Source organism: Electrona antarctica (genome assembly GCF_951216825.1).
Source record: "Electrona antarctica genome assembly, contig: scaffold_26, whole genome shotgun sequence".
In the NCBI taxonomy this organism is placed as follows: Eukaryota; Metazoa; Chordata; class Actinopteri; order Myctophiformes; family Myctophidae; genus Electrona; species Electrona antarctica.
Window position 1 is genome coordinate 1200589 of NW_027636995.1, and position 26006 is coordinate 1226594.

The following is a 26006-nucleotide window of genomic DNA, read 5'->3' on the forward strand; positions in this document are numbered from 1 at the left end:
TTTATGTTTTGTTTTTTGTTTTTTAATAGTATATTGTTTGATTATTTTTTGATAGTTTGCTTATAATCATGCTTTTGTCTGTAATTTTCTATCTGTGGTGTTGATGAAATGTCTGTACAGCACTTTGGTACAATGGAAATTGTTTTTAAATGTGCTTTATAAATAAAGGTGATTTGATTTGATTTGATTGTTGAAGTCATAAACAATTCCCTGAGCTGCAGTTATATCATATGCTATATTATATTAGTTGGCTATGGATACATACAAACCACAGAGCTGAAGCTTTGTATTTATTTTCTTCAAATATGGCTGGTTAAGAAAACAATATTACAAACTAGTTTAAGGTTGATGAGACCTATATTTCTTTCAAGGTGAAGTCTACTGGTCAATATGTTGAGCTAAATGTTGAGCCTTATTTTTTCACTGTCGTGTTTTTTTTAAAATTTGAACAGACCATAATTATGAGAGAGGTTGAAAATGGAACCTGACATTCCCAGTATAATTAGATCCATGAATATTATGAATACTTAAAATATTAGATAATGTCTCAAAGATCCTTGTCCAATATGATTTTGGACAATATCTCTATCCGAGGGCAAATAGCAAAACTGTGTGTGGAGATTTACCTCGGCTGAAGCATAAACTTAATAAGTTTGTGTGTGATTCTGATTGAATTTGAAGTGTGTATTTTATATTGTCCCTGAATTTGATATTTTCCCATTCCCAATTAAACTCTTTACTGCGTAATGTTTGAAAGTCAAAAAGGTCCAAGATAACACTATGATTTAAGAGCAAACAGTGGCTACTGGCTAGTAGTGGATTAGAAGATGACTTTATGTCTCAAAGTTTGTGAATTTAAAATCAATATGCTTTTTCATACTTAGCAGATGACTTTGCATTAATTGCCGAGTAGTCCTGTAGTCACGTTCTTCTAGTGCTTTCAAATGTTATTATGGATGTTAACTTTCAAAATATGCTCTGTAGTTAAATCAACAATCTATATGTTTAGTAATAAGACAGAATGCCCACTTGGGCAGGTGCGATATTGCACTTTGAGCATCAGGCAATAGGCTATCTCTTGTCACCTAAGTACAGTTCCTATAACTGAACAGTGTCGACACAGTTCTCAATAGAAAGAGGGAAACCACCCACAACACCACCACAGTTGTGATAGTTATATTATATCAGCATACTTTACCATACAGATTAGTTAAATCTGTATAGCATTTTTATTCCTAAAAAGTTGAAGCTTTAAAGAATTGGAGTTCTCCTTAATCCTTTTGATGTGTTGTTTTGCATGCTAAATTAAACAGGCTTACATGTTAAGATGGGACATAAATTCCCCCAAAACACATACGAAATAGAACTTTAATATGAGAATCAGAGAACATTGCTGTGTTAGACAGACCATTTCAGCACACACAGTACCTTCACAGGGTTTAGTGTGTTAAGAATGGAACTGGGACCAGTCCCATTTCTGCAAAGCAGCTATAATTATGATCACCACTATAAGCCATATGATAATATTAGAAGTTGACACACTGTTTTGTTATTTATTAGATATTTTATTTAAGTTGTTCGTTAAAGACTTAAAGAACAGATAACAGAAACAACAAAGGACAAAATACCATCTGCATAATTAATGATGAAAATCAAAACAAGAAAATACAGGATATTATTATTTTAAAAAAAACAGCAAGTCCGCTTTGGTCCATTTGTACACTCTTTAGTCTTTACACTAAGGACTTTACTGTGTAGAATAATGTATTGTCTCCTGTTGGTCCCTGATGTTACCGTCGATGCCCACTGGCCTTATGTTCCTCTGCTACAAGTTGAGACGCCAGTGCCTGCAAAGCTATTCCTGCTCCTGCGTTTGAACAGTGTTCTGGGGAGGTGAAGGGAATGACTCGCCGTCAGGTGAGTCGTCCTCTCCTGCATCAGCGCCCTGGTGTTCTTAATCCACTCCTCTTTTGCTTCCACGCTGGATGCCCTGAGTACGGTCAGGTTGTGGGAGGTGGGTTTCCTTCCTACCGCAAACAGAACAAACTTACAAGGGTCCTCGTCGACGTGCTCAATCACCCCCAACAACTCCGATGTCTGTATTTTATTCTTGAAGCGGTACTTTGCCCCGCCGGCGGAGTCCCTGACCTCCTTGCTGAAGACCAGTGACTTCTCCAGCAGGAACAGGTGGCGGTGGTGAACCTTCTGAATGAAGGAGTTGGGGTTCTGCACCTGGAAGCTGTCGTGGAGGATCAGGTTCCCCTGGACCTCCAAGTTCTCGTGGAAACCCTCCAGCGAGGCAAGGTGCATGGCATCGTTAACTCTCTGGAGGACACCCAGGATCACCTGCAGGCCGTCCTCAACCTCCTCCTTCTTGCCCTCCTCGCAGCACGATGACAAGTCCTTGAGCAGGAGCTGGTACTTCGTGATCCTCTGCACGGGTTTCATGAGGTGGGACTTGATGGAGTTTGCCCGACAGAGGCCGCGCCTCCGCTGGATGTCGTCGAAGAAGGTTCCGGCGTGTTCCGCCACGAGCCGATTCGAGTCGGGCGCGTTCTGGCAGTAAGTCACGTACGCCTGGAACTTCTCGGCCCACGCGATGAAGCAGTGGCCCACGTCCTCCGGCAGCTCGCAGTCCACCAGGTCCTTCAGGAAATGATCGCTGTGGAACTCGTAGAGCTCCCGCATGTTCCCGAAGATGGCCTGCTCCTTGTCGAGGATGCCCGCGGGTATCTCCTGCTCCTCCTGCGCTCCGCTGGTCATCTCCCACAGGTACGTCTCCAGACACTCGCGCAGATCCCTGACGTAGGCCTTCTCCGTCTGCAACAGCTCGTCCATGATGTAGCCTCGTTTCTGGACCGACCTGCTCCTCTTCTCCTTGTTGCTGACCTCATGGTTGTTGTGGTCAGGCAGCTTATTGACGTCCTCAGCTGGTACGAGGATGGATCTGTGGTGGTGTGGCTGCAGCAGCATCATTGGCTCTCTGGCGAGGGCGCTGCGCTCCAGCGTGGACCGAACAAATGCCAGCAACAGCCGGGCCTGGGTGTTGTTGTTCATCTGGTTGTTGTGCAGGCACTGCTGCAGCAACTCCTTCCAGACGTCTTCTCTCTGCTTGGCGGTTCTCAGCCTCCAGGCCAACCTCCTCCATGTCATGATGACACCATCATTGCACTCCATCACACCTGACCTCCGCTGGACACTCATCTCCATCATCTCCAACATTCATAATGAGCATGTGACTTGTGACCATTCGCCTTTTAAAGACCAAACCTGTCAACAAATCCATTCAACAAACGGGGTGAAAACCATGGCAACGGCGTCACAGCGAGGTCGGTCGATGCAATGGAGCTGGGTCAATGCCACGTCACGGTCAAGTGGAGACACGCCCACCCAGCGTGCTACAACAGACAACGTCAGCGTTTTCAGATCAACAGGTAAGATCAACATATTTTAAATTGTAGCTTATTTTACTGATGGAAATTGATTTAACATGTTTTCTCTGTGATTGTTATTGTATTAACTCAACCTAAATCCGAGAGAACTTTATTCATCATACCTAAACATGTACCAGTTTATTTATTTGCATTTGTTGTCAACAACGAAGCTTGGCAGTTCGGCCTATGGGATCTGTTGTCGCTGTGTACGCTCAAAAGGCTGTGTTGTCATGGCTACGGACCGTGTACCCGCAGGCGATGGGATTGGACCCTGTAGCCGCTGTGAAAACTACGGTTGCCATGTCCGCTTATTATAAGCGATGTTGGGATTAGTTTTCTGTAACGTTTCTTGCAAAGAAGTATAGTAGCGGGTTTTGCTTGTTTGGTCTTCATAATGTTGGTTTAAACAGTGTTCAAGCCAAGGACCGCCAAATTAACATGTATTTGCCCGCGGACCCCCACCTGGAAACATTTTAGGGACCGGAAAATAGCTTTTTTATTTGGATTTTGGGGCTTGTTTTCATAGACCTATGATTGCTTGTTTCTCTCTTAAAACCTGTCAACACGTACTGTTGACTGTAAGCACAGCAGTCGAATCGATGAGTGCAACGTTCAAATGAACTCGAAGAAGAAAAACGGCGTGTTATTTATTATTACGTAGCACAACAAGCTTAATAGCTGTCTGAAAATTAAACAACATAAACTTCTCTCATCAGGCATTTATAGATACGGCCATGCCACGGTAGGTAGCATTCAAATCACCTAAGACCTCACACTTGTCAATCATAACAATTACCCATCAACCATGAATGAACATAGCCTATAAGATTATAGATTTTATGTCAGAATCGATACATACATGTTATACATCTACGAGAGTCTAAATCTTAGGCTAGAATGAACAATTTTCAAATTGTGCGCCGAACGGATAGCGGCGCGGTCTAGATACCGGAAGGTTCCCAGTTCGAACCAGCCGTCCGACACGTTAAAATTACCACCGCTGAAATGCCCTTGAACAAGGCATCAACCGCTACGATGAAATGTGTTCTATGAGCAGGGCCTGGCTGGAAACAAGTTCTTGAGCTTAGCCCAGATACCCTGGGTAAATATAGATTTCATTTCATTTCATTTCATTTCATTTCAAAAGACCGAAAGACTAAATCTCAAGTGATGCAAAACAAAAGATTACATTCTAAATATAACACAAGTACCAATAAGACGATTGATTGATTGATTGAAGTATTTATTAACACTAGTTTGCAGAATGGGTACATTTCACATGAAAGCACAACTCAATACAAAGACTGATACTGTGTGGACGACACACTGAAAAAGCATTACACTTGTTTACAACAGGGTCCACCATTTTCAATTCATCAGAAAAGAAACTACATGCTGCATTCAACTACACAGCAAGAAGAATCAAGCAGCTGTTTAATCAAAGATATACACACAATGTCATCATGGCATTAACATTAACAGTATAGTATTGTAGCTCACGTCCATTGTGTTCATAATCACAGGTCATGATGCTGTAGGTATAGGCCAGGTTAGCCGCAATTTGCAACTCTAGATGTTTTTACAATGGGATGAATCTAGAGTTGCAATACCCTCCATTGACTCCCCACTCATCATTTTGCGTTTGCGATCTGCTGGTCTCAAACGACGTTAAACTCACCAACATTGCAGCTGTAGTCCAAGCTCTTTCGATCTGCAAAGCTTGTTTTTCATAAAAATCCCCCGTAGACATGTTATGAGCTACTTTCTGTCCAAAATATTCCACAAGTGATATTCCGATGTAATTCTGCGACGGGCCGTAAAACAAGACGTGTGGGAGAGCGCTTGTTTAATAGAATCTTACCTGCGCAGGTAAGACACCCAAAGAAGAGGCCGACGCAGCACGACGCCCCGTCACGCACGGCCTTCTATTAAACAAGCTCTCCCCCTCACGTCTTGTTTTACGGCCCGTCGCAGAATTACATCGGAATATCACTTGTGGAATATTTTGGACAGAAAGTAGCTCATAACATGTCTACGGGGGATTTTTATGAAAAACAAGCTTTGCAGATCGAAAGAGAAAAATTCAAGCTTGGACTACAGCTGCAATGTTGGTGAGTTTAACGTCGTTTGAGACCAGCAGATCGCAAACGCAAAATGATGAGTGGGGAGTCAATGGAGGGTATTGCAACTCTAGATTCATCCCATTCTAGAGTTGCAAATTGCGGCTAAGGCCAGGTGTGTGTCATTACTCATTAAACGCTTGACAGAAGTGTCCAGGCTTCAGAAGGGTTGCTATAATCATGCTATATTTGCAGTAGACCAACTCTGATTATACCTCAATGTGGAAATGGGTCTTAATTAAGTAGCCTACTGAATGTTATGCTGTTATGCTGTTCATCGCTAGTGGAAAGGTATAGGCACTACTGACAATAAGCTAATTTTTTTATATGAATTCAAAGTAATTACACCTCAATTTGATCCTGCATTCAAAATGTTACAAAATGCCAACGGGCGTTACAGTGGTAAAGTGCGGGTCTGCCCCCACCAGACCACCATGGAGGTTGTGTGTTCAGAGATTAAAATAGGGTGCATTTTGCATTCCCAAAATGCAGTTTATAGTTAAGGGACGCAATAAAACAACGACCTCTGCATCCACGGGATGCACTACTGTACTACTCTACTGTTTTTTATTCTCGTTTATTTTGCTAGCTTTAGTTATAATAATCATTTCTGGTGGGATGGCCACTGTACACTGCTCCTATGGCCCGGGTGGGCTGGTATCGGACTACCAGTCACTGTACCTCCTCCTATGGGCCGGGGTGGGCTGGTACAGGCCTACCAGTCACTGTACCTCCTCCTATGGGCCGGGGTGGGCTGGTACAGGCCTACCAGTCTGTACCTCCTCCTATGGGTCGGGGTGGGCTGGTACAGGCCTACCAGTGACTGTACCTCCTCCTATAGGCCGGGGTGGGCTGGTACATGTAGGCCTACCAGTGACTGTACCTCCTCCTATGGGCCGGGGTGGGCTGGTACAGGCCTACCAGTGACTGTACCTCCTCCTATAGGCCGGGGTGGGCTGGTACAGGCCTACCAGTGACTGTACCTCCTCCTATAGGTCGGGGTGGGCTGGTACAGGCCTACCAGTCACTGTACCTCCTCCTATAGGCCGGGGTGGGCTGGTACAGGCCTACCAGTGACTGTACCTCCTCCTATGGGTCGGGGTGGGCTGGTACAGGACTACCAGTCACTGTACCTCCTCCTATGGGTCGGGGTGGTACAGGCCTACCAGTGACTGTACCTCCTCCTATGGCCCGGGGTGGGCTGGTACAGGCCTACCAGTCACTGTACCGCCTCCTATGGCCCGGGGTGGGCTGGTACAGGCCTACCAGTCACTGTACCGCCTCCTATGGCCTGGGGTGGGCTGGTACAGGCCTACCAGTCACTGTACATCAGTGTTGTTTTCGTCGAAAAACTAAAAATGTTCGTCGACTACCTTTTTTCACTGACGAAAACTAAATGGAAACTAAATTAAAACGAAGCTCCGATGACTAAAACTAAGACTAAATATATTGACACTTTCGTCAAGAAATAAAAACTAGACTAAAATGTTAGGAAGTGACTATAGTATAGTAGTGGACAAGAGATCCAGTATAAGTAATTTCACACTTGGTTTGCATGCTGAAAATAGCAGAATAGTAGATCGGCTATTTTCAACGGCATCAAGGCCCGCCAAAATAGATTTAGTCAACTAAAATCGCATGACATTTAGTCGACTAAAACTAGACTAACGCTAAGACATTCCAGATGACTTAAATACTAAAACTAAAAGTTTCAGTCCAAATACTATGACTCAACTAAAATGGAAATTTGCGATCTACAAGCTCACAACGCGTCACAGCGCGACGCGTTGTGATCTTGTAGATCTGCTATTTTCAGCATGCAACCAAGTGTAAAATGACTTGTGTCTTACTTATACTGGATCCCTTGTCCACTAGTCCCTTGCAAACATGTTAGTCTAGTTTTATTTGTCGACAAAATTGTCAATATATTTAGCCTCACTTTTAGTCATCGTAGCTTAGTTTTCATGTAGTTTAGTTCATTTAGTTTTCGTCAGGGAAAAAAGGTAGTCGACGGACATTTTTCGTCTTAGTCTTAGTCGACGAAATCAACACTGGCATAGGCCTACCAGTCAGAAGTTTTTTTAGGCTATAGTAGTAATACCACAATATAAAAAATACCCCTGAATTTGACTTTAGTAATAGAAGTACAACATTAATGGCATCCAAACTGTAAAAGTAGCTTTAGTAAATTATTTTTCAAAATGTGTAACCTTTTTAAAGAAAATAGCAGATCTACAAGCTCACAATGCATCACAAATGCTCAGGGCTCAAGTAGTTAATGCATGTTTTGAAATTATCTAAATCTACCAAATAATTATAGTGGAGTGGAAAAAACTACAATATTTGCCTCTGAGATGTAGCCTAGTGGAATACAAGTATAAAGTATTTTAAACAAAAAAAGTAGAAAAGGTCACATGGGCGTGAGGTCGTAGTCCATGACATTAAACAATCACAAATAACTCTAACATGTAACATTGTGAAGAATATAAACCCTTTCTTCTTCTCTTGTGAGCTTGTTATGAGCTTTTCCAAGGAAAAGTAAACAATGTTTGGAACCACTGCATGTTACCAAATGGCAACAAAACCCTTTCACTACATTACCCAGAATTCCTTCAAGTTCGGTTGGTTCCTTCCTGTTCAGCTCCCCTCACAGAAATTGAGGAAGTAACCACAACACTCTACTGCTCAAGTCTCATGAATCAACATGTTTACACCAAGACAATAACAAAAACTCTAGGTAAGTTAAAGAGTAATATCTTACATTTAAATGTGTATCTCTGTTGAGTTGTTTTATAACTTTATTGCATTTAATTGTATTTTTATTTTAAACAATTGAACACTATTTTTCACTGTATATAATGGTCAGATACTTGCATTTCAAGTTTCACAGTAACATTTTACCAAGCTCAAGTGAAGTTACAAGGTTTTTGACCAGCGAATGCTGATACAGGCCTACACACCACGTGTTGACCATGGGTCCTTGAGGCAGTTCCAGGGGGTCCCCAGCTAAATGATAGTTAGGAACCAAATGGACCCTTATGGGACTCTAACTCTGAGAGTGTACAAATGCAAATGGCCATTTGCATTTGTACGGTGGTCGAGAATCACTGCTAGAGCCGTAACAAAATCTTCTCTTACGGGGGTCCCTGGCATATGTTTTCTAATGGGGGCTAATTAGTGTTAATTTGGGGGGTCCTTGACATGAAAACGTTTGGGAACCACTGGTGTAGGACAGGCTGTGGTTCTCCAACTTTTTGTGCCTCGGGTCACCCCTGTAAAATAACCATCCACGGCACCACCTGAATTACTTTATAGCACCTTTTGTCATATTAACAGTATGTAAATATGTACATCTGACCTTTTTTTTAGTTTAGTTTAGTTTAGTTTATTTGATCATCTTCACAGTAACAAAACAGCTTATTCGTTAACACACGGTTACATAACCAAAAGGAACTGGAGGTGATCAAAAGGAATAGGCTGAAGCTGAAAGCTTATAAATGCCTATCCTACGAACATCAAAATAAATAAAAAATCCTCACGTATCCTCACATACCCCACCCACCCCCGTGTCACCATAGAGATCCACCAGGATCACTATAAATTAATTACCATAATCATCATCATCATCATCACCTTCACCCAAAGATGCAGTATGTAAAGGAGGAACACTGGAGAGAATATTTAGTTTCCACTAGGACAGACTTGGCGTTTAACCACGGACACCAGTCCAACCCCAGTATTCCTATGCCGTGTGGAACATTCCGAGCTGCCAAGCTCACAACGCGTGTGAGCTTGTAGATCTGCCATTTGTGATGAGACTTGGTGTACTGTAGGCCAGGGGTTCTCAATGAATGCTTTTGACTGGGGACCCCAGGAAATGCTTTGACCATGTCTCGTGAAATAAAGTAATATTAACCCATTTTGACCTGAGATCAGATTCTAAAAATGTCTTCTACATCCTGACAGTTTTCTGAAAAAGCTATGTTTCTATGTCAGTCGTTCTTCGATTTTTCAAAAATAGCAGACCTACAAGCTCGTAGCGCGCCACTCGGTGGCGCGCTATGAGCTTGTAGATCTGCTATTTTTCAATAGCTAAAGCATAACCCCAAAATGGGTTAAGAACATTACTACGTCAAAAGTAACTATCCTATATAAATGTGTGAAACATTGGCCAAATTGTCAAATATTACATAAGAAAAAGGCAACAATTGTGAAAAATAACCGATATCGGCTGTATACGGAGCCAAAAACAAAACGTATGCCTCAATTCCTACATACCAAATTGTTTGTCAATGAATCCTAACCATTAAAGTAAACCTTGACTCTGGCGCCACCCTCAGGCCCTCAAGTGTCAACGTACCACACAAGAATATAGCTCACAGTTGTCCAGGAGTAAAGTGGATGAACAGTGTTTGTGCCACGTTTGGCCCCTGGGGGCCCTTTGACTGAGCCCTTGGGGGGCCCCTGGGGTTACTATTCTCATAATCTCTCTACAACAGTGGTTTTCAACCCTTTTCATATCAAGGCCCATTATTTATTCTGCATTTGAGCCACGGAACCACCATTTGAAGACATTTAGCCTTGCAGACCCAAAACTAAAGAATAATGTCCACATTTCCATGCTGATGTTGGTAACGTAGGAGAGATAACAGGCAAACGTTGATCAAAGTAACAATTCTTCTACATTCTTTACTTCTTGTAAATTAAAGTAATGCAGATGTCAAATGAATGTAATATTTTGGTTTCAAACTCTCCATCATTTAGCTGCATGGGGACCACCTGGAACCCCCCCTCAAGGACCACTGGATACGAACCACTACTCTAGACCATTGGTTCCCAACCTTTTTATACTGAAGTACCACCTCAGAAACCATTTGGTTCTCCAAGTACCACCATAATAACTGATGTTAAAATACAGGACCTGCCCTTTTTGTTCCATTCCTAAGCCAATAATGCTGCTGCTCTGACAAAACTCTGTCAAATCACTAATCAGCACAACTGATGATATTTCTAATTAATTAATCCATTCTCAAATCTTCGATTAACGGCTAGGTGTGTTGTCATGCTCATTTCAGCACGGCTGGATAGCCTATTTGAACCAATTGATTGGTCAGAAGAACTACCTGTAGTAATATAAATATTTCATTCCACTTTTGTCTTTTTTTCTCCTTTTTTGGGGCGACTCCTCTGTGTACCACCAGAGGGGGCTCATGTACCGCCAGTGGTACTGGTACCAGTGGTTGGGAACCTCTGCTCTAGACACACCCTGCCTCTTGATTCTGCTGTTTTCTGCTGTGTCGGTTCTTTCTTGGTGTATTGTTATGATTGTAAATGTCTTGCTGTCTGTTGTTGTTGTTAAATCTTATGTTGTGTTCCAGTGAGCTGTGAAACGCCATCCGAGAAGACCTGACAAGAAGAAGGTCTCTGATTGGCCGGAGAAGGAACATCACGGAGCATCCTATTCAGGATATGGGAGGCCATGAGTGAAGTTCCTTAGACCCAAACCCAGGCACCAGCTGAAGCCATGAGTGTAGGTGCTGCCACACTATCGAAAGAGCTGCGCACGTTCTCGGCTGCGCGCAGCTTAAATTCTGAGTTTTTAGACAGCTGGTGGATGGAAAAGAAGCTCTAAAAACTCGGAATTTAAGCTGCGCAAGAGCTTAAGAAGTGCGCAGCTTAAGACCGTTTTGCGCTAAGGTGTGGAGACGGTGTCTGAGAGACGACAACGCTTCATAGATTAAACTCTAGTTTAGGCCGGGAAATATTTTCACTTTTGTCTTTAGTGCAGAGATGCATAGGTTGAGTACAATACGTCAACATGTTAACCCATTCTGGGCGGGAACCCCTTTTGGTGTTAGCATTATGCTATGCTTTAGCTATTGAAAAATAGCAGATCTAACAAGCTACGAGCTTGTAGGTCTGCTATTTTTGAAAAATCGAAGAACGACTGACATAGTCATGTGTGCCTGTAACCTGACTCCGCCAGATGGGGCAGCAGAGAGTACACTGGGTTCCCCCCTCCTGCTCCCATCTGGGAACTCTCAGGCAGACTTGATGCCCGGGCACAAAACGGCCTGGCCAATCAGCGGCAGCTAGAGGCGGGATCAATGCAGCACTGTGAATGCCTTGATCCCGCCTCTAGCTGCTGCTGATTGGCCAGATCCCAGATGGGAGCAGGAGGGGGGAACCCAGTGTACTCTCTGCTGCCCCATCTGGCGGAGTCAGGTTAGTGTGCCTGTACATGTCCATAAAATACCAAACTAAGTCATCTCACACCGGGGCTCCACCGGGCACGTCAGCGTCGCGTCTCCGTCACCGTCAGGGAATGTTCCCTTTTTAATCAATGAAGGGTGGCTCCACTGCCCGCGTTGCGTGACATTAACGCGTGCATTAAAATTGAACCGGTGCGTTTTTTGACGCACGCGACGGAGACGCAACGCGTCCGGTGGAGCCCTGGCGTTAAAGAGTTTTCCCAATATTTAAGAATCAATAGAATTGTTGAACTGGGTTAATATACTGTATACCAGGTGTCGGCACACGGCACCCTTCAAATATACTGTAGACTTCTTGATGCAAATGTCTCGGACTGGCTGACTGTGGCTAAAAGTTGTTGTTTTATGTCTTAGAATCTGTCTAGTAGTAGTAGCAGCTCATCGGAGGAAGAGGAGGATGGGGATTCTGGTGAGAGACACATGGATTTAATGACTACTGCTCATATCTGCATTTACTACTGTACTTATTAATGTATCCTTACTGACATGTTTGCACATGTTTGGTGAGATGCGAAAATACTTTTCGCTGTACTGTACTGTACTGTACTGTACTGTACTGTACTGTACTGTACTGTACTGTACTGTACTGTACTGTACTGTACTGTACATTGACAATAAATTGAATCTCATCTCATGGATCATATTTACTCTCTTCCACTGTAAGTCTCAGAGCGAGCTGCCTCTGATCCACTAACTGTCCACTGTCTCTACAGTCTCTAGAGAAGAGTTGAGGGACATGATGAAGCTGATGAAGATAGAATGTGGAGAGGAAGGTAAAGAAACTAATGACTCTCCTTAACTAACTCTGGGTCTGGCTGTGAATACACAGAACAGTGTATATTTGAGTTCAAATATGAATAGTTTGGTGGTCCCCAGTTCAAAATTGAATAGTTTGGGTGGTCCCCAGTTCAAATTTGAATAGTTTGGGTGGTCCTCAGTTCAAAATTGAATAGTTTGGGTGGTCCCCAGTTAAAATGTGATTAATTTGGGGGGTCCACAGTTCAAATATGATTATTTTGGGGGGTCCCCAGTTCAAATATGATTTTTTTGGGGGGTCCCCAGTTCAAATATGATTATTTTGGGGGGTCCCCAGTTCAAATAAGATTATTTTGGGGGGTCACGGCCTGAAAAGGTTGAGAACCACTGCTGTAAAGCTGAAGAAAACTGATCTGGATGATTCTTATGATGAATGAATGAATTAATCTACAAATCACCAACATCGTGTAAATATTGTTGTCCTCCAGATGAGGTTTACTCCAGACCCTGCTGTGAGAAATGCAAACACGTCCAGCAGGTCAGTTTGATCACAGCTGACATTCTTCTTGACGTACTGTAGCCTATGTATGGCTGTGATCCTAACTGTGTGTGTGTGTGTGTGTGTGTGTGTGTGTGTGTGTGTGTGTGTGTGTGTGTGTGTGTGTGTGTGTGTGTGTGTGTGTGTGTGTGTGTGTGTGTGTGTGTGTGTGTGTGTGTGTGTGTGTGTGTGTGTGTGTGTGTGTGTGTGTGTGTGTGTGTGTGTGTGTGTGTGTGTGCGCGTGCGTGTGTGTGTGCGCTTGGTAGAGCCACGGCAAGAAGATCATTCCTGAAAGGCTCTCCAGAGGACGCTTGCAGTGAGTCTGGAGGACATCACGTCGACATCATCTGATTGAATACTATTCCTATTCCTTATGCGATTATGATCGTGTGTGTGTGTTTGTTTGTGTGTGTGTGTGTGTACGCGCGCGTACGTGCATTCTTTAGGGCTCAGCTGGAAGGAGAGGGAACATACGAGTGTGAGTTAACGGGCTTGATATTCGAGGCGTCGGAGCGAGTTCTGGTGGCGTATTCCCTCCTGTCCTGGTCCAAGTTCAACACCGTGGTCCAGAACCCCTGGATGATCGCTGGGCCCATCTTCAACGTGCACGTGGTCGACAGGGACGCATCTGCCCTCAAGTCCGTCCAGCTCCCCCACTCCCTGTGCCTGGCTGGTGAGAATAACAATACGTATGCTATAGCTCTGAGATATTTATTATTGACTGTACAGCTTAAAGACCTTCCATTTCCAATATTTTACAATACTGTGAATACAAACCACAGTATAATACAGTGACAGGGATTCCTCCAGACCTTTTTTTGCAGGGGGGGCCCATGTAGCAGACCGAGCTGGTAAATGAGGTTGAAGTCGACTGATGATGTATGATGGTTCTTTATTAATCAACGTGAAAACTAAAATCAAAGCAGAGAACATATAATCAATATAAAGCAGTCATATAAACAAATACATTTCCAAAAATGACCAATACAAGTGGATATCAAAACCACATGAGCAAAACACCAAACTACAACAATGAAATTAATCCCACAACAATATGACACAAACCAATAACCATAAAGGACATTATTCACCTTGTTCCCTCTTCCAGCTAGGTCTTGTCCACTAGTCCCTTGCTAACATTTTAGTCTAGTTTTTATCTGTTGAAATTGTCAATATATTTAGTCTTAGTTTTAGTCATCATAGCTTAGTTTTAATTTAGTTTCCATTTAGTTTTCGTCAGTGAAAACTGGTAGTCGACGGCCCGGGCCGTGGCTCAGCGGTCCAGGCACCTTGGCTGGTAATCCAGTCTGGCAGTGTGCCGCGGGTTCGACTCCCGATCCCGACGGCCTTTACTGCATGTCACTCCCCCATCTCTCTCCCCATTTCCTGCCAGCCTACTGTCTGTCCCTCCATAAAAAATATAAAATAAAGGCGGAAGCCGACAAAAAAAAAAAGGTAGTCGACGAACGAATTTTTCGTCTTAGTTTTAGTGGACAAAAACAACACATGTTCCCATGATCTTCACCCAGGCCAGGAGAAGGAGAAGCTGGTGCTGGGTGTGCTACACGTCACTGGCCAGGATCCCGTCATCGAGGACGTCCTCCAGTCCTCTGGGAGTCACGTGAAGTGGACGGTGTCCTCCCGTCTGTCACCCGTGGGCGCCGTGGCCCGGGACGCCCAGCGGGTAGCGCACCACGGAGCCGCGATGCTCTACGAGGATCTGGATAGCGGCGGTTTGGACGCTCACGTTCTCCGCCTCTATCTGGCCAGCTGCAACTCGTCGCACGTCAAAGTGAGGCGGCCATGTGTTTTTTTTGTATATAACGATCATAACTAGAGATGTGCCGATACCAGTGGTGGAAAAAGTACTCAATTGTTAAAGTAAAAGTACGGAATTGAAAATGTACTTGAGTAAAAGTACAAAAGTATCGGCATCAAAATGTACTTAAAGTACTAAAAGTAAAAGTACTCGTATTGCAGAATGTCCCATTTCACAAGTTCAAAATGTGTTGAAAATCTATTGAAAAGTGGAGTAGAAGTAAAAGTACTGGCAATTGGAAATACTCAAGTAAAGTACAAATACCTCAAAATTGTACTTAAGTACAGTACTTAAGTAAAAGTACTTAATTACTTTCCACCACTGGCCGATACAGTATCGTTATCGGCCCTTTCTGATCATATCGGGTCATATCGGTATCGCGATTATGCCAGTCTAACCACCGATCTGACACAGGGGTAAGGGGGTTGACACTATGGCAGGTAAATAAAATGTTGGGGCATGTGGAGTTTGCTTTTCAAGTGCACATTTGAGTGAGGAGTCTGCTATAAACACAACACGAGATAAAATAAATAATTTTCTTTTTTTTAAATTATTATAAATATAATTCTCTGGTATCGGTGTCGGCTAACACAGAAATTGTGGTATCGGGATCGGATTGGGAACGAAAAGTGTATCCACCCTAATCATTGTAACCATGCGAAACGTTGTCTCAGTATCTTTTAAAATGATAAACTTTTAGAGCTCTGTACGGATACATTGCAAACTAGCTCCCTGAAAACTAAGTGATGTTGTATTTGTGTAGTGAATGATTCACGTTCTTATTTTGACTAAAACTTTGCACAGGGTCTTCAATATGATTGACAACCTGTCAATATTCTTGCCTGAAAAGAAGTGTTGTTATTGTTCCCTATCCCTACGTCTTCCCTTCCCTTCTCTCCTGTTCATCACCTTGTCCACCTGGTGTCCTCAAGGCTTAGAATAATAGTTTTTCATTTTAGTTTTAGTTTTAAGTTCGTTTTGAATCTTTTATTTTCTAATTCAGTTTGCTAGAGCGGATTTATTCGTTTTTATTTTATGAAAATGCTTAAAGGGCCTTGCAAACGTGAAGCGAGGAACGCAGGCGTTGTTGCCTGGATCAACATGGGTCTCCTCCAGGTCTGTTGAAGAGGGTCTGGATCAACACAGCTGGTCTCCTCCAGGTCTGTTGAAGAGGGTCTGGATCAACACGGGTCTCCTCCAGGTCTGTTGAAGAGGGTCTGGATCAACACGGGTCTCCTCCAGGTCTGTTGAAGAGGGCCTGGATCAACACAGGTCTCCTCCAGGTCTGTTGAAGAGGGGCGCAACAACGCAAGCGTAAGAAAAAGCTAAACAGAATCCAGGTCTGGTGAGTCGTGGGGGGCGTGTGCACGTAACGAGCATGTGCGCAACAAATTCACGGGACCGCGCTCACGTAAATACGCTTGCGTTGTCGCACCGCGACTTCTCCGAGCAAAAACGCAGGTTTCATTGAAAATGAACTATAGGTGCGTTTTATCGCGCCCCGTTTGCAAGGCCCTTAATACTTTTAGTGTTAACACTAAACTAAAGTGTTACTACTTACCGGGTTACTACTTACCAAACTTTTAGTCTTACAAACGGAAACTAACGTTTTGTTTTAGTTAGTTTTTTTTTTGTTATTCTTTTATTATTGTGGTTTTTATTTAGTTCAGTCAAGACATAAACACTTTGGCGTCCCTGTGTGTGGCAGGACATGAAGAGTCAGATGAAGAAGGGACGTTTCCGTGCGGTTGACATAAACACCTTCTGTCTCCTGCTAGAGCAGAACTACAGTCTGATGAGCGAGCCCAGCGGAGAGCTTCATTCTCAGGTGTGTAGAACTACAGTCTGATGAGCGAGCCCAGCGGAGAGCTTCATTCTCAGGTGTGTAGAACTACAGTCTGATGAGCGAGCCCAGCGGAGAGCTTCATTCTCAGGTGTGTAGAACTACAGTCTGATGAGCGAGCCCAGCGGAGAGCTTCATTCTCAGGTGTGTAGAACTACAGTCTGATGAGCTTCATCCTCAGGTGGGTAGAACTACAGTCTGATGAGCGAGCCCAGCGGAGAGCGTCATCCTCAGGTGTGTAGAACTACAGTCTGATGAGCTTCATCCTCAGGTGTGTAGAACTACAGTCTGATGAGCGAGCCCAGCGGAGAGCTTCATCCTCAGGTGTGTAGAACTACAGTCTGATGAGCTTCATCCTCAGGTGTGTAGAACTACATCTGATGAGCTTCATCCTCAGGTGTGTAGAACTACAGTCTGATGAGCTTCATCCTCAGGTGTGTAGAACTACAGTCTGATGAGCGAGCCCAGCGGAGAGCTTCATCCTCAGGTGTGTAGAACTACAGTCTGATGAGCTTCATCCTCAGGTGTGTAGAACTACAGTCTGATGAGCTTCATCCTCAGGTGTGTAGAACTACAGTCGGATGTTGTTGAGAACAGTGTTGACTTCGTCGACGAAAAATATTCGTCGACGAAAAATGTTCGTCGACTACCTCTTTTCACTGAGGAAAACTAAATGGAAACTAAATGAAAACTACACTATGATGACTAAAACTAAGACTAAATATATTGACAATTTCGTCAACAAATAAAAACTAGACTAAAATGTTAGGAAGGGACTAGTGGACAAGAGAGCCAGTATTAGTCATTTTACACTAGGTTGCATGCTGAAAATGGCAGATCTACAAGCTTGTGAACTTGTCATTACGGTGGCATCAAGGCCCGACAAAATACATTTTAGACTAAATCAACTGTAGCTTTAGTCGACTGAAATCTTATGATATTTGAAACTATAGACTGAACACAAAAACATTCCGGGTGACTAAAATGTGACTAAAACTAAATAAACTATTCAAGAGACTATGACTAAAACTAAAATCAAAATGTGCTGCCAAAAACAACACTGGTTGAGAAGCACAATAAAGCACGCACATCTACTCACTGAAAACCGGGTGCCGGGTCCAAGGTTAGAATGATAGAGAAGAAAGATAAGGGCCGATTCATACTCCCTATTTTAGAGCCGAATAAAAGTGGGTTCGGCTCTGTAGAGCCTACAATGTGATAGGGCATTCACTTCTGGTCATTTTTACTAGTTGACTAGTTGCCTAGTTTACTAGTCGACTAGTTGTTTAACTACCTATTATGTAAAAAATCACACCCGTGTGAACTGAGTGGTGTAAGGTCTGTCTGACGTAATGAAATCATGTCTGACGTAATGAAATCACACCCGGGTGTGATTTCATTACCTGGCTTTGTTTGTGCAGAAAAAATGAGCATGGTTGCTATGTTCACCCTGTTCACCCGGGTGTGATTTCATTACGTCATTACAACAGGGTGAACATAGCAACCATGCTCATTTTTTCTGCACAAAAAAGCCAGTTGTAGGAGTGGTTTACACCACTCAAAAATAAAATAAATTTAAAAAATACTTTTTTTGTTTTGTTTTTTAATAAATATTTGTACATTGAAAAACTGTGTACATGGTGACTATAACTATAATCTACCTGATCTTGAGGCCTACAAAATCGGGAAAAAAATAATAGTAAACTAGTCGACTAGTTGCTTAATGCCCTACAATGTGACGTCATTTGAGGTTCGGGGGGGCGGGTACCGTCCTAAAGTCGGCTCTTCTGTGCTACTGAAAATTTCTGACGAGCCGAAATCATTTCGGCACTACAGCGCCGAAACAGCGGTAAAATAGGAGTATGAATCGGCCCTAAGGTCCGCAACACTGCAGTGTTGATTTTGGCAGCATATTTATATTTTAGTTTAGTCGTAGTCTTTTTGAATAAAGTTTAATTTAGTTTCTGTCATATTTTCGTCATCTGAAATGCTTTAGTGTTTAGTCTAGTTTTAGTCGACTAAATCTACAGTTGTTTTTTGGCAGGCCTTGATTCCGTAATGGCTGATTTTACGCTTGCTGAAAATAGCCGATCTACAAGCTTGTAGATCTGCTATTTTCAGCATGCAACCAAGTGTAAAATGACTTATACTGGATCTCTTGTCCACTAGTTCCTTCCTAACACTTTAGTCTAGTTTTTATTTGTTGACGAAATTGTCCATATATTTAGTCTTAGTTTTTAGTCACCATAGCTTAGTTTTAATTTAGTTTCGATTTAGTTTTCGTCAGTGAAAAAAAGGTAGTCGACGAAACATTTTCGTCATAGTTGTAGTCGACGAAATCAACACTGGCGCACTGGATGAGGTTTATTACATGGTTCCTTTACAGTTTACATTTGATGGAGCCCGCACACCATGGGTATAAGAAAGACGTTCTTTATTGAAAATTCTGACAACGTTTCGATCTATTTGATCTTCATCAGGTCATGTGAACATACACAAAAGTTTGTACTTTTATATTCAGGGAGTGCCCCCATTAACCAATCAGAACACCACATTTTGGTGCCCCTCCCATCACTACAGGTGTGACACGTCACCCCTGAGTGAGTGAGTGGGTGGGGACCCAGACATTGATGTAAAAATAAACTGTTCAGACACTTTAGTGCACCAATTAAAAACAATTTAAAACCATTTTAAAAAACATACATGTATATTTATACTCATTTCACCAATACATCAAATAAAGATCTCACAAATCCTACTGGGTCTGTGGGCTTTTACATTTCCAATGTTTTTCCTTGTGTGTGAAACAAGAAAATGATGTAGAACAATCATGATAAACAACAAAGGAAACTACGGCAAGAAATACATGCAACAACATATGTACCAGGTTGGATTTGTTCAACGCAGGAGGCCACCTTTTAAAGCTTAGAAAAATATATTTTTTAGAAAAATATATTTTAGAACCATATTTTTACTTTTTAAATTAAAAGTCAGTTGGAGAAGTAGAGCTTCACTCCAAGCAAACCAAAAATAGTTTTCTACAGAAAGTGTCTAATTTCATCTTCCTGGTTTAAGCCCCTCGGCATGATGGTTTGAAGAGTATGAATGTGGTAACTTTCTCTTCTTAATAAGAGGTTATCAATGTTACCTCCCCTTCTTGGAGTTTTAACATGTTCTATGCCAATGTATCTCAGGGAGGAGACACTATGTTGTGCTTCAGCAAAGTGTAAGGCCACTGGACTGCGTTGATCCCTGGTGCGTATGTTGCTCCGGTGTTCAGCAATCCTGGTTTTGAGAGCTCTGGTGGTCTTTCCTACATAGGCGAGACCACAGGGACATGATATTAGATACACAACATTGTTTTGATTACAGGTAATGAGCCCTCTAATTTTTATTTTCTTCCCTGTGTGAGGATGGTTATAGGTGGTGCACTTAGTAGTGAAATTACACTGTGCAGGCTCCACATCTATAGCTCCCATCTGGGACATCTAGAAAAGTACCTTTTCTTAGGGGAGGTAGATCTGATTTCACCAATACATTTCTCAAATTTGGAGGACGTTTGTATACCACCCTAGGGGAATCTTTAAACACATTACCTACTTGTGGGTCTGTACTTACTATATGCCAATGTTTTTTAATTATGCTCTCGAGTTCCTTGCCCACAGGAGAGTACTGCAGGAAACAACATGCACTAGTGTCAGTTGGTTTTGCCTGTCTTTTTGTGAGACACTCTTCCTGCGTGATATCCATATACTTGTCTCTGGCTGATTTTATCCACTGTTCTGGGTAACCCTTTTGCCTAAATCTCAAATCTAGTTCGTCTGCTTGTTTTTTGAAAACAGCCTCATCGCTGCAGATTCTGCGGATCCGACTATACTGGCTGATTGGTAGACTTTTCTTTAGATGAGTAGGGTGGAAGGAATCGGCCTGTAGATAGGAACACTTGTCTGTTTTCTTTCTATAGAGGTCAGTGGCAAACCCACTGACCTAGATCAAAACAACTATATCCTTGTAACAATGGACATAGAAAGTTTGTTTACCAATGTTGACCACCAGGGGGGGTTAGAAGCCCTCACACATTTCCTTAGTCAAAGAGACCCTGATGTTCTACCCAGTACCAAGTGTATTAGGGAGCTGGCTGAAATAGTTTTGAAGAAAAATGTCTTCATGTTTCAAGATACTCACTATGTTCAGCGTAAGGGGACCTCTATGGGAAGCAAAATGAGCCCCCAATTCAGTTCCCTCTACGTTGCACTGTTTGAGGAAAAGTTTGTGTCTAACACAGAAAATCCTTTTCAAAAACACATTAAACTAGAAAAAGTGCCCTTCTGGGCACAGGTCTCCACCAGGAGGATAGGACTGTGTGAGATGTTTGGCAAAATGTTTAGGAGTAATATAAACATGTTTGCCTTTGATGGCAATTGGATGATTTGAGGCATTTTGTTCCAAAAATGTGATTTGCAAAAATCAACCTGTTGGTGGCGCTATAACAGGCCAATGTGAAAAGGGTGGGATATATTTCTCAGCCCAGTAAGAAAATGTGTGAAAGATTTCACGTAAATTGCATGCTGCATTCATGATTTGAGGCTTTTGTTCAAAACGGGGCAATCTTGCAAACTGTGAAAGCCAATTATAGCCAATTAGGATGGAATATGAAATATCGGACAGATCCGACTTGAGCACATGACCATAGAGATACTGTGTAACGATTTGTGAGATTTGTGGACAGAATCTGGAGGAGTAATATCAAAAAATGTGTTTTACAAAAGTCGGCCTCCTGGTGGCGCTATAAAAGGCAGATGCGGAAAATGCAGGTCAAAGGTTTGTCCTTGGCCTCTAGGGAGTGTGCATGCAACGTTTCACGCAGATCGGTGCAGTTTTAGGTAAAACATGTGAAAAGCTGCCTCATGGTGGCGCTATAACAGGCCGTTCTGGAAAATGCGGGGCAGAGGTTCATCGTTGGCATCCAGGGAGTGTGTGTGCAAAGTTTGGCATCGACCGGGTTAACGGTGCCGGAGATTAGCTGTACACAGACGGACGGAAGGAAGGACGGACGGACACACACACACACACACACACACGGACGGACGGAGTGCAAAACATACTCTCTCCCCATGCCTTCGGCCTGGTGGAGACAACTATGGAAACGTTATGTGGATGATGTATTCTTGATATGGCAAGGTCCTGAGAACACTCTTATGGAGTTCTTTACCTATTTGAACAGTTGTCATGAACACCTAAAATTTACTATCTGTCATGACCTGCAGGAAATCAATTTTCTGGATATACTCATAAAGAGAAAGGGTAATGGGTTTGCCACTGACCTCTATAGAAAGAAAACAGACAAGTGTTCCTATCTACAGGCCGATTCCTTCCACCCTACTCATCTAAAGAAAAGTCTACCAATCAGCCAGTATAGTCGGATCCGCAGAATCTGCAGCGATGAGGCTGTTTTCAAAAAACAAGCAGACGAACTAGATTTGAGATTTAGGCAAAAGGGTTACCCAGAACAGTGGATACAATCAGCCAGAGACAAGTATATGGATATCACGCAGGAAGAGTGTCTCACAAAAAGACAGGCAAAACCAACTGACACTAGTGCATGTTGTTTCCTGCAGTACTCTCCTGTGGGCAAGGAACTCGAGAGCATAATTAAAAAACATTGGCATATAGTAAGTACAGACCCACAAGTAGGTAATGTGTTTAAAGATTCCCCTAGGGTGGTATACAAACGTCCTCCAAATTTGAGAAATGTATTGGTGAAATCAGATCTACCTCCCCTAAGAAAAGGTACTTTTCTAGATGTCCCAGATGGGAACTATAGATGTGGAGCCTGCACACAGTGTAATTTCACTACTAAGTGCACCACCTATAACCATCCTCACACAGGGAAGAAAATAAAAATTAGAGGGCTCATTACCTGTAATCAAAACAATGTTGTGTATCTAATATCATGTCCCTGTGGTCTCGCCTATGTAGGAAAGACCACCAGAGCTCTCAAAACCAGGATTGCTGAACACCGGAGCAACATACGCACCAGGGATCAACGCAGTCCAGTGGCCTTACACTTTGCTGAAGCACAACATAGTGTCTCCTCCCTGAGATACATTGGCATAGAACATGTTAAAACTCCAAGAAGGGGAGGTAACATTGATAACCTCTTATTAAGAAGAGAAAGTTACCACATTCATACTCTTCAAACCATGATGCCGAGGGGCTTAAACCAGGAAGATGAAATTAGACACTTTCTGTAGAAAACTATTTTTGGTTTGCTTGGAGTGAAGCTCTACTTCTCCAACTGACTTTTAATTTAAAAAGTAAAAATATGGTTCTAAAATATATTTTTCTAAAAAATATATTTTTCTAAGCTTTAAAAGGTGGCCTCCTGCGTTGAACAAATCCAACCTGGTACATATGTTGTTGCATGTATTTCTTGCCGTAGTTTCCTTTGTTGTTTATCATGATTGTTCTTCATCATTTTCTTGTTTCACACACAAGGAAAAACATTGGAAATGTAAAAGCCCACAGACCCAGTAGGATTTGTGAGATCTTTATTTTGATGTATTGGTGAAATGAGTATAAATATACATGTATGTTTTTTAAAATGGTTTTAAATTGTTTTTAATTGGTGCACTAAAGTGTCTGAACAGTTTATTTTTACATCAATGTCTGGGTCCCCACCCACTCACTCAGGGGTGACGTGTCACACCTGTAGTAATGGGAGGGGCACCAAAATGTGGTGTTCTGATTGGTTAATGGGGGCACTCCCTGAATATAAAAGTACAAACCTTTGTGTATGTTCACATGACCTGATGAAGATCAAATAGATCGAAACGGTGTCAGAAATTTCAATAAAGAACGTCTTTCTTATACCCATGGTGTGCGGGCTCCATCCAATACCTACTGAAGTTTCTTTAGCCCAGCACCCAGCCTGTTGATGTGCGTGTTCTACGTCCGCTCCTTTACAGTTTACACCACAGACGTGGCGCTTCGAGCCTCTCGGCTCTTCAGTTCAAGGAAAGTACAGGTCAATACAAAAACTAAGAGCCTTAAACCCCAGGGGGGTCCAGGAGGTAAAATCAAAAATATCGGAGTTGGAACCTGAGACCTTGACCAGCCCCATTTACCCGCTGAGAGCTGTTCATGAGGTGGACAGCCGCTGCCCCCGCCGGCGGGCGATTGGGGCTTAAGAGGTTTAACCAGAGAAGCCAGTGGCGTGCACAGATATTTAGAGGGGAAGGTGCTCAAGTGAAAAAAGGGCACCTTTTGCAGCGCGTAGAACCGTCCGGTTGCCTTAATAGTGTGAGATTTATAGATGGTGGGGCCTAAATAATATATTAGAAGCTTTTCATCAAGAATTGATGAAAAGTTGAGTTTTCTTTTTCTTCAAAAGGGCAGGGGGTGCTCTAGCACCCCCTAGTGTCTATCTGTGCACGCCACTGAGAAAAGCACTAAACATTGTTTACATACTGTAAAGGCTCATACATAGTCTGGATTTTCGGTGGTGAGGTGACCACCGAACTACAACATGACGTCACGAGCCGCGGTGAAGGGCAAACCACCGCCACCGCTCCAGCCCTTCTCTCTGTTTTTACTCACCACCGCTCAACGTTATTTCAGCTCCGGTGGTCACCTCACCACCGGAGCGGTGGTCACCTCACCACCGAAAATCCAGACTATGCATAGGCCTTAAGGGTCCTCCATTTTCAATTCATCCAAATATTTAGGACATACAAATATACACTTCTAATGTGCAAAAAATAAATCATCATATACACGGTTAGAAGAACAGGAGAACGTGTACTGTACAGTATAGAAATAAAGAGGGGGGGGGGGGGGGACTTTTACTTTTTTACAGGGCCAGTATTTGAATTGCAGCTGTCCGTACCGTACGTGCTCTTAGAGGGCGGTTTTGAAGGACTCTAGGGATTCACATTTCTTAACGTCTGTTGGTAGGGCTGTTCCACAGTGAAATTAATTGAATCCCATGTCACGTCCATGGTGTAAAGGCATGGGACGTGCGGTTAGGGCATTAAGCAACTAGTCTGTGTCAAAATTGGCCTGACACTGACGAAGGCCTGCGCGCCGAAACACGTTTGTCTGTCTGGTAGGCTATATGACTGCTGCTGCGGAGCACTATCATTAATAAACAAAAGACTCTTACTCGACTGAGTGTGGATTTTATTCATTTTTGATATACATTAAGTTAATTATGAATATGACTGTGTCTGTGTATTGTGCAGCACTTGCCGTTCACCGTGCAAAGCCTTATGTTCTGCGGCTTCTTTGAAGCGTACTATGAGCAGCCGCCTCCGTTCACTTTGAACCTCAAAGTGCATCGCTCTGACGTCACCGCATGGACTGCAACCATTCACCAAGGTACCTACCGTTTGTACAGTCGTGTGTGTGTGTGTGTGTGTGTGTGTGTGTGTGTGTGTGTGTGTGTGTGTGTGTGTGTGTGTGTGTGTGTGTGTGTGTGTGTGTGTGTGTGTGTGTGTGTGTGTGTGTGTGTGCGCGCGCGCGCGCGTATGCGTGCGTGCATGTGTGCGTGCGTGCGTGTGTGCGTGCAAAACTGTGCTTTATCTTAACCCATTTAGGCCTGACGTCGAAATTTATAAAATGTCTTCTAAGTTTTCTGTCAGGATTTGCGCCACATTTTCACGATTTTTTCCAAAATAGCAGACCTCCGCTTGTAGATCTGCTATTTTTCAATAGCTAAATTATAACATAATGTTTAAAACACCAAAAGGGTGTTCCCGCCCAAAATGGGTTCATGTTTGTACTGTAACTTTGCAGTGTATTTGTTGAATGATCAGGTCCATCTTGTGTTCTCCTGTCAGGTGACTTGTTGGGCAGCACAGACAAGGAGCCGAGCGCCTTAGCACAACAACTCCTACTTGGTTCCAGTAACTTTACGTTGCAAATGCCATGATTCAGACCGAGTCATTTTCACATCCGCATGCTGGTCAAACATGAAGGGCTGTATTTTGCGTGTCTTAAGTACCAGGTCTTATTACATAACTTAAGACCTGGAGGCGTGATCAATGCCATTTGGCTATTCTGAGTGGCCAAAGAGCATTGACCACGCCTCCAGGTCTTAAGTTAAGTAATAAGACCTGGTACTTAAGACACGCAAAATACAGCCCATTGTGTCAAAGGCAGGGATTTCATGCAAAACTAAACATGTTGTGCCCCTTGTGGGTTATGTTATGGTGTTTTCCACA

General features: G+C 42.9%; 1 protein-coding gene across 4 annotated transcripts; it reads left to right on the forward strand.

Moving 5' to 3' along the window:
• The first annotated feature begins 4027 nt into the window (after nucleotides 1-4027).
• Nucleotides 4028-25809, forward strand: LOC306919524 (uncharacterized protein). 4 transcript variants are annotated; one of them, XM_079532287.1, is made up of 12 exons: nucleotides 4028-4176; nucleotides 8160-8291; nucleotides 10933-11084; nucleotides 12181-12235; nucleotides 12540-12599; nucleotides 13071-13120; nucleotides 13387-13436; nucleotides 13567-13793; nucleotides 14650-14912; nucleotides 16648-16767; nucleotides 25026-25161; nucleotides 25623-25809. In XM_079532287.1, the coding sequence occupies exons 3-12, from the start codon at nucleotides 11079-11081 to the stop codon at nucleotides 25712-25714; spliced, it is 1059 nt and encodes a 352-aa protein (XP_079388413.1). In that variant the 5' UTR covers nucleotides 4028-4176; nucleotides 8160-8291; nucleotides 10933-11078; the 3' UTR covers nucleotides 25715-25809. The 4 variants fall into 4 exon arrangements, with proteins under 4 accessions (XP_079388413.1, XP_079388412.1, XP_079388415.1 ...); XM_079532286.1 differs by having other exon boundaries at nucleotides 8196-8291; XM_079532288.1 differs by lacking the exon at nucleotides 4028-4176 and adding an exon at nucleotides 4459-4536.
• The last annotated feature ends 197 nt before the right edge of the window (nucleotides 25810-26006 follow it).

Coding starts and splice junctions, on each gene's coding strand:
- LOC306919524 (XM_079532287.1), top strand. Junction 12,600..13,070: donor GATAGAATGTGGAGAGGAAG/GTAAAGAAACTA, acceptor GTTGTCCTCCAG/ATGAGGTTTACTCCAGACCC. Junction 14,913..16,647: donor GCAACTCGTCGCACGTCAAA/GTGAGGCGGCCA, acceptor TGTGTGTGGCAG/GACATGAAGAGTCAGATGAA.